The following is a 13,211-nucleotide window of genomic DNA, read 5'->3' on the forward strand; positions in this document are numbered from 1 at the left end:
TTTACCAAACCCAAACCCGACCCAATTATTAACTAGGTTACCTGCCCCTACCCATGTAACCTATTTAATAAAATTATAATATTCTTAATTGAAAAAATAAGTTTTATTTCCACTCCTCCAAATCCTTGCCAATAAAATAGAAATAATAATTAGAGAATAAAAAATAATATCAATTTTGGAGAATCTTAATATCTCTCATTATGTATTATGCCTCGAGACAAATATTATTGGAGCATTGGGTTGACTAAGACTGATTCATGTTGATTTTAAGTCTACAAATATATATCTTGAGTGAAATCTTTCAATTTGGGTACCAAATTATCTAAACAGTTTAAGCAGATTGGCGTCCCTAATCCAAACCCGACCTATTTAATAATCGTGTTAAATGGGTTAACATTATTATGACCCAAATCCAATTAAGCTTAACCCAAACCCACTAATTTCGTGTTGTTTTTCGAGTAGTGCTCCCAGGTCGTGTTAAGATCATGGTTTTAAAACTCATCTGAGACCAAGACATATCACTCGAGTTAACTCAATATCAGAGCTGAACGAGACTAACTCACAAGTCATTTTTTGACTGAGATTTAGGACTCACGTTCAATTTTTTGATTTGTCTCACGAGATGTCTCAAACGTATCGAAAAATTCATCCAGGACAACTCGGTATCGAAGCTAAACAAGACGAGATGTGATATCGAGTTTAAAAACCATGGTTAAGATTGCCACCCCTAATTATTTGATCCTTATATCTTGTGGGCCATCGGATAGGATTTTCCCATTTGGTAATGACCCGATCCACCCCAAAACTAAAAACCAACTCTCATTTTGACATTTTCCATTGTACAACAATGATGAATTTAAGAAAATATTTTCTCTAGAGATGAGTTTTTCTAGAAAATATTTCTCTTCAATCGGAGAAGCCCAGTATATAAATTGCTCATGTAGGCGAGGAACACATCCATTTGAAAATCCAGAACTCTCTGTCTCTCGAATTTCTTCCCGCCTTGCTCATCTCTCTCACAGACAATGAGCTTCGAAGATTTCAACGACTGGGATGCGATTTTCTTGGAACAAGCGATTCGAGTTGAAGAAGAAATCATCTCTAAATCTTCCAGAAACCCTACTCAACACCACCACCATCATAATCCTCTATTAACGACCAGCGCCGCCACCACCACCATCTACAATTTCTCTCCTCCACGAGAGCTCTCTCAGAACTGGTTTATTGCGGATCATGATTTTGCTTCTAGACCTGCAAACGGTAACGCTGGAAATCTTCAACAAGATGAAAAAGAGATCGAAATCGAAAGATTGAAGGTTGTTTATATGTTTAGGGTTTTAATCTTTAACTTTTGTTTCCTTTTATAATGTTTGGAAATTCAAACTAATTTGCGTTTTAATGCCCTAATTTCATTTGCAGAGAGAATTGGGGCGCGTCTCCAAGCAGCTTAGTCACCTGGTATGTATGTTATGCTTATTAGAAAAATTACGTAATTGCAAGCAATGATCTACTGGTATGAAATTCTTAGATCATTTTTTTCCTTTTTAAATAGGTGAATCAAATCAGTATTTGATAATTACTGGAAAATTTGAACAATTATGGGCCCTCAAATTTTTCCTATTAATTTGATGCCACATTTGATAGGTTAGAAGTTTCAAAAGGGATGATTTTTAAGGAATGATCTCCATCGTAAGTAGATTATTTTCTCCAAAAATAATCCCTTTATTCATGTCCATGCAGGCCCTACGAGAGTGTGTGACCTTAACCGATATATTTGTTGATTGAGTTAATCATTTTAGCCCTCCTCAAACAAGTTGAATAAACCTTTGGGCTTAGGTTGTTTAGAAAAAAAGATTGGAAGACACGTGCGTTAATAGGGCACTCGATGCAATATAACTTAAGAACAGGAAAAATAATTATGTCATGATGTTTTCACATAAGTCGGATCATGTCTCTATTGTTGTGAATTACTATAATGCACTAAAGCTTGCTTGTGCTTTTGAACTAAATTTTCTTGATTTATTCAGTACCGGCAGTGTAACTTAATTTGAGGTGACGCCTTTGAAATAGCTATTTTATTAAGTTACTTAATGCGTTACAAGATCACTAACGGGTTGGTGGATCAAATGTACACTTCCAGGAACAGGAATGCACAGAGCTAAAGAAGGACAGAGACAAGAAAGAAAAGCAGCTTAAATCTGTCGTTCCCCGGATTAATGCAAGAGATGAGACCCATTGTTTGAAGAATGCACACGTGTAAGTGAACTTTACTTCTAAGTTCTAATATTTTCATAGTAAAAAATGCTTAATGTTTTTCAATTCTTTTATTTTTTTTTTTTATAATTTCTTTGTGGTAGGTGAGTGGTTTTAATGGTTTGTAGATTAGTGGATGAAGGCGGCTTTAGAACACAGGTGTGTTGTCAACAATATTCATGTTGTTGAATTTTTGAGACAAGGAAAAACATGATTATGGTGAATTAGTGACAAAGTTGGGATTTGGGAAAATTCGGCAAGGGAAAAATTCGAAAAAAAATCAGGAAAAAAGAAGAAGTATATTGTTATCTAACATAATATTAAAGAAAGTTAAAAAATTCATATTAAAATATAATAGAAAAATGTATTTTTGAAAGTTTTGTGAATAAGTCGGGATTAAATGACCAATTGAAAGAATCGTGAATTAATCGCCACTTTTTCAAAAATCAGAGAATTTTGTCACTATGGATGAGACCTAGAATCTAGATAGCTAAAGTTGAGATGGGCATTCTGTGATCAATGGCTCATCCATACTAGTCAGACTTTAGGTGAATTTATAAAACCATCTTTGCATTATGGAACATAATGTTAGGTAATTTTTGTTTGTGGAATGACTGAGTGAATGTAGTAGAGAAGTGGATATTGGGATGGATTGGTGAAAGAGTAGGACGTGTATTATCATAATTTAGGACATACCAGGCCTCAACAGGGAGTACAAAATAAGGGGAAATCAATTGGAATGGTTTGAGCATGTTCAACAAAGACAAATGATGGTGATTATGAGAAGTCCTTTAGTGCATGACCAACAATAGTGGGATAAGACTCTATCTGTATATTATTGATGATTTTGAAGTCTTTAATATCATCCACAATCTACTAAGGGGTTCTCTCATTTTTATTTTTTGTTTTTATTTACGTTGCCCCTTAAGATTCAACTCTTTCTATTTAATTATTTTTATATAGTTACAGCTTATTTATCGTAAATATTTACTGGGAAATCATGCGTCAAACTTTTACATTGGCAGGGAATATGAGGCTGTTATTCAGGAACACCCTCAGAGTTCTCTGCAGTTTCAGAATGCAAGCACTTCAAATGACCAGCCTGGCCCTGAATATTCTGCTTCAGAAGCTAAGGCTTCATCAAGAATCTCATTGGTTAGAGGAAGGACTTCAGAAAGCATATTCGGTAATGCCATGAATTTCGTTGAACGAATAGGGGACCCTTCTTCGGACATACAACTATGTGAAGGCTATTGTCCCGTAAAGAAAAATGTTCAAGTTGATGGTTTATCTGTGACAACTGATCTAAGACGCCGTATATTGATTGATAACGGTGAGATTGAATTGCAATATGCTTGAAACTATTGATGTTTGTTCTCATCATGTTTTTTTCTGACTTATCAATTCTTTGGATTTGTTGTTTGGTAGCTTTGACGACTTCTAATGAATGTTCTATTGAGGTAACACTCAACTTATATGTTCCTTTTCACTTATTGAGATTGTAAGAAATTCGATACTAATAACACCTGTTATTTGGAGCAGAAGATTGTTCTCCCTGAGACAACTGCACAGCCAAAGTGTACTAAAGCCGTAGGAGTCCAGACAGATGCATCTGATGGTTGTAGCCATTTTACAATAAAGAACGACTTACATTCTCATTTGCTAGCGATCTGGGACGCTCCAAGAAGCCAAAGATCAGGAAGAGATCTGGTCTCGAAGTTGTTTGTGACTTGTGCTGCGGATTTGTATGTCCTTTTCAGGTGCATGGGCATGAACATGCCTTCCGAAATGAATCTGGACTCTCTGGCAGATGAAAAGCTTTCTGATGTTGCTTTGAATGATCAAATGCAGTCTGTTCAATCTGTAGAAGCTGCAAAAGTGTCTCGCCTTTACTTGACGTTAAGAAAGGTACTTAGCTGAATCATGCAGTTAAATATCTTTGTTCAGCTATGACTTCATTTCTAGGCAGAAGGGGAACCACTACTCTCCATAAAATTCGTCAAATGCTCATCTTCTCCAAAAAGCATGGAACCCTAAAGTTTCCTGCTTTTTTTTTTTTAATGATGGCCTGACAATTAAAGTTAATTGAAAAAGACCAGTTCACCGATCAAAAGAAAAAAAAGAGAGACCCTTTTTTTACGTCATTTACTTAAGAACAGCCTAAACTAACTGAAATCCCTTAAACTTTTACTAGGGCCTTTTCTTTTTCAACCTCAAAGAAACCATACAAGTCAAGATTAATAATCTCACCATGCACATGCAACTTAGTTGTATTTCAGACACAACTAACTCACTCAAATCATTTTCATTCTCGGTTTCTTCATACTTCGGGCATTGGATTTTTATCTTAGTTAAGAGGTGTCATGAGAAGAACAGATTCCAAATCACGATCAATCTCTTTCGAAAATCCTGCGTCAGTTGCGTCCTTCCCGTATGGCCGCAAATGACCCACAAATGGGCATAATCCTAGAACAAAATGAGAGGTAGCTAACAAACTTCAAGGAGAAACATAATCGACAACATTGATCTCGGTAGCTGCACCACCCACGGAATTTAAATGGCCTAATCAAATAAGTTTTCTACCAATACTTGTCAGAAAAAGGAAAGATACTAAATTCTTTTGACAGGTCACATCGGACCTCTTGCTTCTTTTCCCTTATTCGCTTGAATTGATTTTTTAAATCTTTGCTCTTGCTGTTTTATTTGTGAGGAAAATTTTGGCTTTAATGTCTGACAAAATGATCCTACCTTCAAAAAATTTCTTTCTACCCAGCACGTGACACGCATGATGCTTATCCGACTACTTTTGGGAAGCCTTGAATTATTACTGTTTGGTTTAGCTATTAAAGTCTATGAACTGACATGTGTTTCATGTGTCTGTTTCAGTTAAGTAATGAAATAGTTCAGTTGGACACCTTGTTCGAAGCAGTACTTGACCTCTGTGCTCTTGAAAATGTGAGTTATAAAAACGAGTTATATGAAGTTTTTGGAAGGATAGAATGAGTGTTTTGCAAGTTCCAGTTCAACTTTTGTCCCACTATACATAAATATATGCTAAAATGTTATTTCAGAAAATATTTTTAAATTCATTTTTGCTGATTTATTCTTCGTTACCAGGAAATCTGCTTCTCATCTTTCATTCCTTTTAGAATATTCCAGCAGATTGACAAAATAATAATAAAATCGCTAAATCAGACATTCAAGAAATGTAATTAGTTGGGCATCTAGAAAAAATAATTTTTGTGTGGTTCTCTGTTCCAGTGTGCGCTCATCTCATTACATTTAAGTAAAAAAATAAAATTTGTGTGGCATACGTCATTTTCTTATGCCACTTTAGTGGAGATTGAAATCTTGTTTCCTGGGGTCTATACTCATCAGATTCTTCTTTCAAGAGTTAGGTATGATTGAAAAACTAAATCTTGATTTTTTCCTCAGGTGTACATGTTTTCGTATTAATATTATACTCAAATTAGGAGTTGTATGATTTTAAGACCTTCGACATACAACTTTATATAAAACTCCACAATCCCTTCTCTGATACCATCCTCTCCTTCCAACATCACCCTGTTGACTCTCAACTTAGAGATATGATTGGGCACCTCCTTTAACTGTTATCAGATGGAGAAATTTGTATTGCAATCACCCTTCTAGTATTTGGTAACTGTTGGCTATCAGATGGAGAAATTTGTATTGCTATCACCCTTATAGTATTTCATCTAGAATTTTTTTTTTTTTTTATCTCTATTGATTTCTAGCATGATATAAATCATTTGACCTCCTGATTGGAAAGCACTTTCATATGTTACGAGTCATATTGGATACATTAAGTGTTTTCCAAGGCATTTGAGACTTATGTCTCAAGACTCCGTTAGGACGCGGGATTCCCCCAATATGCTTGTATCCTAATAAAGTAACATATAAAAGTTATGAGGCATATAAGCACACATGAAATCCTCCATGTTCTAATTACCTGGATATAGTAGTGATTTATTTGTGCATATTTAAAAATAAAAATACAATAATGCATGAATGTATTGGTTTGTCCATCTAAGTAAGTGTTTTACTTATTACAGTGTATATAGTTAAGCTGGTATAATTATTCTCATTTTCTTGTAGATATAGAGGGTTTTGGTTGTCTGGCTGTCAAATACCTACCCACTTGACGTGAAAGGGAACATTATTGATATAAATTTGCACAGTTCATATGATTGTTTATTCTGCTTTGATGATTTCTGAGTTATCATTATCTACAGTTTCAATGAGTGTTTTTTCAATATTTCCACCATTTCACATTTCCATAATTTTCACGATTTTTTAAATTATAATTTTCACACTAATTGAAATGTTCACGGCTGGCTGAAAGAAACATCGAAACTAAAAGTCAATACCATGGTTGGTGGATTTGAACACCTCACTCTAAACCCAATCCATCGAATTGGATCAGATCAAACCAGTTTGGTAAGCAATATGTATAAAATATAGATATAGTCTAGGTTTAAAGTTGTGTATCCTATTGGAATGCCTAGTCAAGCCATTCGGGTTTCGATAGAGACCAGAGCGAAACATCGACCCCAAACTTCAATTTTTGGGGATTGCATGAGTTGTCTCGGTTGAGATGCTCTCAGTATTTCTTCTGACCTTGACATTACCTTGAAGCGAGATTTTAAACCTTGGATACAATGATATAACATAGAATATTTACACATGATATAATATTATTTAATGTATATACTTTCTCAAATTATCAAATAGGGTCTTTATTGGATATGAAACGTCATTCCTGACTCTAATTATTGGATCAGATTTTGGGTCTCATATGACATAGGAAGCCCTATATGACGTCCATGGAGTTAGTATTGCTTGTCCATTCTTCTCTTTTCTTTTGTTCTTTGACTTTTACGTACAGTTCCATTACGATGCAGGTGGTGGTTGTTCATAGATCTTTGTGTATAGTGCGTGCCATCTTGCAGCTCATGCTGAGCTTGGACACAAGATTTTATAAAAGGTAAAGCAACAAATGCTCATTGTTTTCATATTATTTGAGCTAGCTTATTACCATTTAAGCTTTTTTTGCAAAAGTAAGTAATTTATGATATTTTGTTCTTGATTGAGAAGTTATTCGGTCATGCACCTATACTATACGGTTCACCTTTGAATGTTACTTTCTGGACCATTTATCTTGTATTCAAAATTCATGCTACTTGGAGGTGGGAAATTCTGATGGAAGCTTGGGAAATGTACAAGGTTGAAAATCAGTGATTATTTACGGTTGATAAGTTGTTGATTCTGATTCAATTTTAGCCTTGTACCAGTTGGCACAGGACCATGTGCCATACTTATTCTTTTCTCAAAATTTATATCAAGAATTGGTTCATCCATTAGAAGGTGTGGTCTGTACATTGGAATGTTCCTAGAATCTTTTGCTCAAAAAGAAAAAAAATGGTGCAAGCCCTATAATTAGGTTAAGTGTAGATGATGATGATCGCCCCTTTATACCATATAATTAACAGAATGGAATCCGGTGTCTTGTGCAATAGCAAGGTACCATAATCCATGGTAGTAGCAGTAAATGATGAATATATATTATGTAATTTGTCTTTTTGTTTGTTTATTTGGTCCTACTTTCTTGCTTCTTTTTCTTCCCTATTCCTTTTCTTTTAACTACAAGTTTCACTAAGAAATCGTGCAAGCCCAAGGACGTATTCCTTTTCATCTTATCTTTTGAATTGTATCTTTCCTTTTTTAAGTAATGCGCTTCTTTCCAGAAGAATCTCATGCTTCGTATCTTGATGTTCTAGTGACTTTGATACTTTATCCCTTATAAATCAATGTCCTGTTTTTTTCCTTTCAAGTACATATGCTTATGAATCGATTTGATCTTTCAGTGTACTCTGCTCAGGGACAATGTCATGGTCGAAGGCATGTGCCCTAAGGACAATACTGTAGAGTTCTCCAAATCTGAGAAGGTGTACACAGGAGTCAAGTTTGGTGTGACCAGGAAAGAGACATCCTTTCTTGGCGATCTTTCTTCCAGTTGGAGATCCTTTGATGTGGAGATTCCAAGTAATAGGGAACATCCAAATTCTGGCAATGTTACATTTGTTTCCTCTGTAAATTGGGTTTCACTCTTTGAAATAATGCACCGGATTGTTACAAGGAATACAGTAGAATGCATACAAGTGGAAGCAATATCTGTCATGAATCTGATTCTTATGAGAAGCAGCCCTTGTTTGGATAGAGAAAAGTAAGTTTAATCTCTGTTTGGTTTGCATCTTGTACTTCACTTAAAAAATGTCCTTTGAAAATGAGCACTTATTTTTAATGTTATTTTTGTTGAGTTTAGTCCCACATCGGACACAAATTGCCTTGTCTTTCTCCTTATAAACTCCTGGGCCTCTCCACTCATTGCCAATTGGTTTTGAGTTGGACCCCTAAATTTATCATGGTATCAAAGTAGGCCTTTCTTTCCTCCATGTCACCCAGTTCATATCTCCACGTGCTTTGGCCCAGTCAGGTCCACACGTGCGGGGGCGTGTTGAGTTTAGTCCCGCATTGGACAGAAATTGCCTTGTCTCTCTCCTTATAAACTCCTGGGCCTCTCCACTCAATTGTCAATTGGTTTTTTGTTAGACAAAATTTATCAATTTTGCATGAAATAATTTTCTGAAAACTGCATGCTCCGTGAATCAAATAGAGACTTATTAGAGTAATTTTCATTTGAAATGGCCACATAATTTGTCCTGGTTCACATCCTAATGAAATTGTGCTTTAAACAGGTTTGGGTCAACGCTACTTTTTGAAAGCATGTCACGGCTATTGCAGAAGGAAGTTAGCTTGTGTGTGCGGAAGCAAGTAGTGCGTCTTCTATTCCTTCTATTGAATTGTAGGTCCGCATCTTTTAGTTTTTTTCCCAGATTGACTCCATATGGAACTCTCAGATTCAAACAATTCAGTTCAATTTTTTTCCTTCAAATCCTTGATTGGAAGGATACTCCCTCAGGCTATCTAGTCGTTTTTCTACGAATCACCTCAACTTAGGATCCTATCTTTGTTTGCCTGGATGGTATTCCTGTGAAGTATGAACATTTATTACTATTGTGTACTTTGAGCTAAAAGTTGATTTCTTTTCATTTCTAGATATATATCAATGCTACAGTAGAAATTGGAAGCTACTTTATGATTTCTTTTACATAAAAGTACATATTGCTAAAGTTTCTAGTTCTTTATATTCCTATAATACACATGTTCATAAAAGGCCAATCATCAAAGCTTTCTATCACTTTCCTTCTAAAATGCAATAGTCAGTATGTCATAACTACTGTTCTAATTCTCTACTTTGAACTGCAGGCCCAAAGTTTTCGACGATGTTCTGTTCCAGTTTTAAAGATGACGTGAGTGTTGAAGCTGCAACTGATGTCACAAAAGTTTCTTTAGCATTTCAAGGATTCAACAGGATCCTGGAGGGCTTAGCAGAATGCATAAAATGCAAAGGACATGGTACACAGGTATGAATGCCATAAAAAATGTAATAGTAGCATATTTACCGGCTTGATTTTAGTTACTTTATTAATCAGTCCCAGTTTCCACCTCAAGCTTCCTTGTTGGGAGTGCACCATGGCCATGGATTTAACATGAATTTTTTTTTTTTTTTAATACAATTTTCTGTTTTGTACACTTAACATGAACAAAAATGTTCTAAAAATGCTTCTCCTAATATTTGGAATAAACTGTATGGAAGTATCATAATTTCGAGTTTTGAGGGATTATTGTATCTGATCTTTCGTATTATTGGCGCAGCCACCCATTTTACTGATGTTAATCACCCTCCTAATTTTAATCTTTTTAAATTTAAATACCATTTTGAACCTTTATAGAATATCCCAAATTTAGTATTGTGACTTATAATGTTAGACTATAATGTTAGACCTGTTGTTGGATTGGCTGCAAACTGATCTTCACACTTCACAGTTCTGGGTAGTCCTAACATCAAAATAAGTTCTATTATGGTGGTCAATGCTGAATATTTAGTCAGCCATCAGAAGAATGAATTTTCTATCTGGCTAATCCAAATGCAATGCTGACGACATCTACACTTTCTGAATTAACGACCATATAACGTTCACTAAAAAATGATGTCCATGTCTCACGTTTTAGAAATCCCCACTGATCCCACGCACCACACACACATCACACATCACACCCACAATTTTAATGTGTACCATATGGTTCAATTGGTTTTAGTTGTTTGAAATTGCATAAAATTGGCATTTGTACCATTTTAAAATTTAAGTATGGGTGAAATTCTCAGGAGCTTCAGCTTCGTAGGCATGCAATCATCGTGTTGGCTTTTGTAGCCTCCTCCGGAAAAGCTGGCTTTGAAGTTCTCTTGAATCCAGGTGTATCCAAACAGTTAAATTTTCTGGAATTGATTATGCAAGCATTGGCATCAGAGATGGATGCAGAAGCAGCGGAGTCTGCTGAACTATCCGAATTAAGTAAAGAAAGGTAAATGCAATGTGATATGTTAGCATTTCTATAGTAATTGAAGGTCCCAAGCTAAATTGACAAGGTGCATGGAGTGTTGATCCCACGACCTAGATTAAAAGCATGTTGAACCCAACTTCACGCTGACCACTAAACCCTTGCTTGCCTAGCAAATGTGGGTTATTTAGACAGAGCCCTCCATGTTTTGGTGAATGTTTGGGATACCTGTATTTTCAAACTGATTACATGCTACTCTTGACCTTGGTAACGAAAAATTACCTAAATGCACTCCTCTTCAATCTTTAGCCAGAAAACCCTTGTTGATCAGTGGCTGATTTCATTCATTCATGCTTCTGCTCATACTTACGAGCCTATTCTGTGTGCAGGACCTCACTTATACGGGAGGCATTGATTCTTCTAAATAGACTGGCTTCCAGTTCCATGTATTCGTCTGCAGTCTTAGGAGCATTGACATGCAGCAGAGACATGGCAAGCTTGACCATTGATGTTGCAAACAGGATTTCCACGAAAGGCAATGGATCTTGGAAACCTGAAATTGTGAAGAAGAGAAAGATGGAGTCCGAGATTGTGGACTTGGCTCGAGTGTTCAGATCAAGAGTTTTCAACTACTTGGGAGATAACATTTCCTAATCAAGTATTCTTTATTGTCGGCTTTCGCCTTTCAGAGATTGTTAATCAACAAAGGTATCCTCAACATTTTTCATTAGTTGCAGGAATCAGCTGAAAGCAACGGCCGCAACTGAAAGTTGTAGAAAGAGAAGTATGAATCAAAAGTATTTAATAATTGCAACTCTGTTTTGAATGGGGCGACCATCCTCCGAGATTTTTGGCAGCTCTCCTGTTTATGTTTCCAATCATTAAACAGTTCAACTTTTAGTTTTTGGTGATTTTCTTGTATCCACCATGGTGGATCGGCTTCTAGCCATTTTGCTTGTAATTGACAGAATTGATAAATTTTATTTAAATTTTTATGGGTACTGGCCGAAATTGTAAATAAACAATATTTCAAATCAAAATTGCAGGAGGTATTCATATTCGCCTCATTGACAGTAATTGAATGGTTCTTGTGGTGCATTCGACTGACCTTCACAGTTGGAAGGACAACATGGTTTATTTCTCTTTGGAAGCAAGATTGATTTGGGTGGATTGAAACCCTGTTATAAGAGAGCTTGCTTGTGGTGAGTTTTCATTTGTGAAAACTTATGTTTTTACAAGAATCCAATCTTGTGTTTAGGGTCTAAATGTTTTGAGGAGATGTACAATCTTAAGGTTGGTAAATATTTTAGAGAGCTGCTATTGGCACTCCAACTTTTACTTGTTACACCCCAATTAAAATAAAGAAAATAACTGAATGATTCTGAATAAGTAAAAATTGGGGTGCCAATAGCAGCTCTCTTTATACTTCCTCTCTGGCCAACCATCCTCTTCTCCTTAACTCATTCTCTCTCTCTCTCTCTCTCTCTCTCTCTCTCTCCCAGTGTCGACCTCAAGCCTGAAAACCCTTGATTTTTATCCCCAAATCCTTCATCTTCTATCTCAATCTCTCTTAATTATTCATTTGCCATTGAAGTTTATGTATGGGTATTGGGGGGAGAGATCAGATTAGGGTTTTTGGTTTTGGGGAAGGGGTTTTTGTTGATGGGAAACAGAGTTTAGATAATGTAAAGGTCTTCCATGAAAGAAGCAAAAGAAGAGGCTTATAGAGTTGGTGAGAGTGAAAGTGTTATGTAATGTTGAGATAATAATTTGAGTGAAACCTTTGTAATATTTTAATCTTTAATGTGGGGTGTAATAAGTCAAAGTTGGGGTGCCAATATCAACTCTCAAATTTTCCCCACCAAGTTGGATGCCACTTGTTTTTGGGACATAAAGGTGTTTTAACAAGAGATTGGAATTTTTATTATTGATTTTAATATTTATCATCTAAAAATAAATATGATTACCAATAATCATCTTTTAATCGAACCTATCTTATAGAAAAATTATAATTTTTTGAATATAAATATATGGAAAATGTTGAAGTAACATTAAAATGTACATCGATTCTCACGTGTTGACATGGATGTATGTCGGAAATCATAGATGCTTTTCACTGGTATCTTAACTTTTCATCAAGATATGAGTGAAAAGCATCTATGATTAAGTGGACACCTCCACATCAATAATGTGAGAATTGGTGTACATTTTAATGTTACTCTAGCATGATTATATATGTATATATTAATAAATCATTGTAAATGACTTAAATGATTTACCTTGTCAATTCGGTGTTGGGTGACGAGGCAAAATATTGGGTTTTAAAATCCATCTTATATTGAGACGACTTTCCTAAGTCATCTAGTTTATCACTTGCGAACAAGTGAGATTTTTAATATAATTCATCCTTCATATTGACTTGATCCGAGCCTTTTAAAACACTTGACTAATCATCGGAACATGTGCAATCACCTTCC

At 35.5% G+C, this 13,211-nt stretch overlaps 1 protein-coding gene across 3 annotated transcripts; it reads left to right on the plus strand.

Annotated features, from left to right (window-relative positions):
- The first annotated feature begins 916 nt into the window (after positions 1-916).
- SUV2 (protein dimerization) lies at positions 917-11,811 on the plus strand. Of its 3 annotated transcripts, none has more exons than XM_086458519.1 (13): positions 917-1,316; positions 1,420-1,458; positions 2,141-2,256; positions 3,279-3,586; positions 3,682-3,713; positions 3,796-4,161; positions 5,140-5,208; positions 7,176-7,258; positions 8,153-8,497; positions 9,030-9,140; positions 9,632-9,758; positions 10,562-10,758; positions 11,124-11,811. In XM_086458519.1, exons 1-13 carry the CDS (start codon positions 1,026-1,028, stop codon positions 11,386-11,388), a joined length of 2,349 nt encoding a protein of 782 aa, XP_086314645.1. In that variant the 5' UTR covers positions 917-1,025; the 3' UTR covers positions 11,389-11,811. The 3 variants fall into 3 exon arrangements, with proteins under 3 accessions (XP_086314645.1, XP_086314646.1, XP_086314644.1); XM_086458518.1 differs by having other exon boundaries at positions 919-1,316; positions 9,030-9,136; positions 9,601-9,758; XM_086458520.1 differs by lacking the exon at positions 5,140-5,208 and having other exon boundaries at positions 918-1,316; positions 9,030-9,136; positions 9,601-9,758.
- The last annotated feature ends 1,400 nt before the right edge of the window (positions 11,812-13,211 follow it).

Source organism: Akebia trifoliata, chromosome 11 (assembly GCF_017979445.1).
Source record: "Akebia trifoliata isolate Shusen 1 chromosome 11, ASM1797944v1, whole genome shotgun sequence".
Classification (NCBI taxonomy): Eukaryota; Viridiplantae; Streptophyta; class Magnoliopsida; order Ranunculales; family Lardizabalaceae; genus Akebia; species Akebia trifoliata.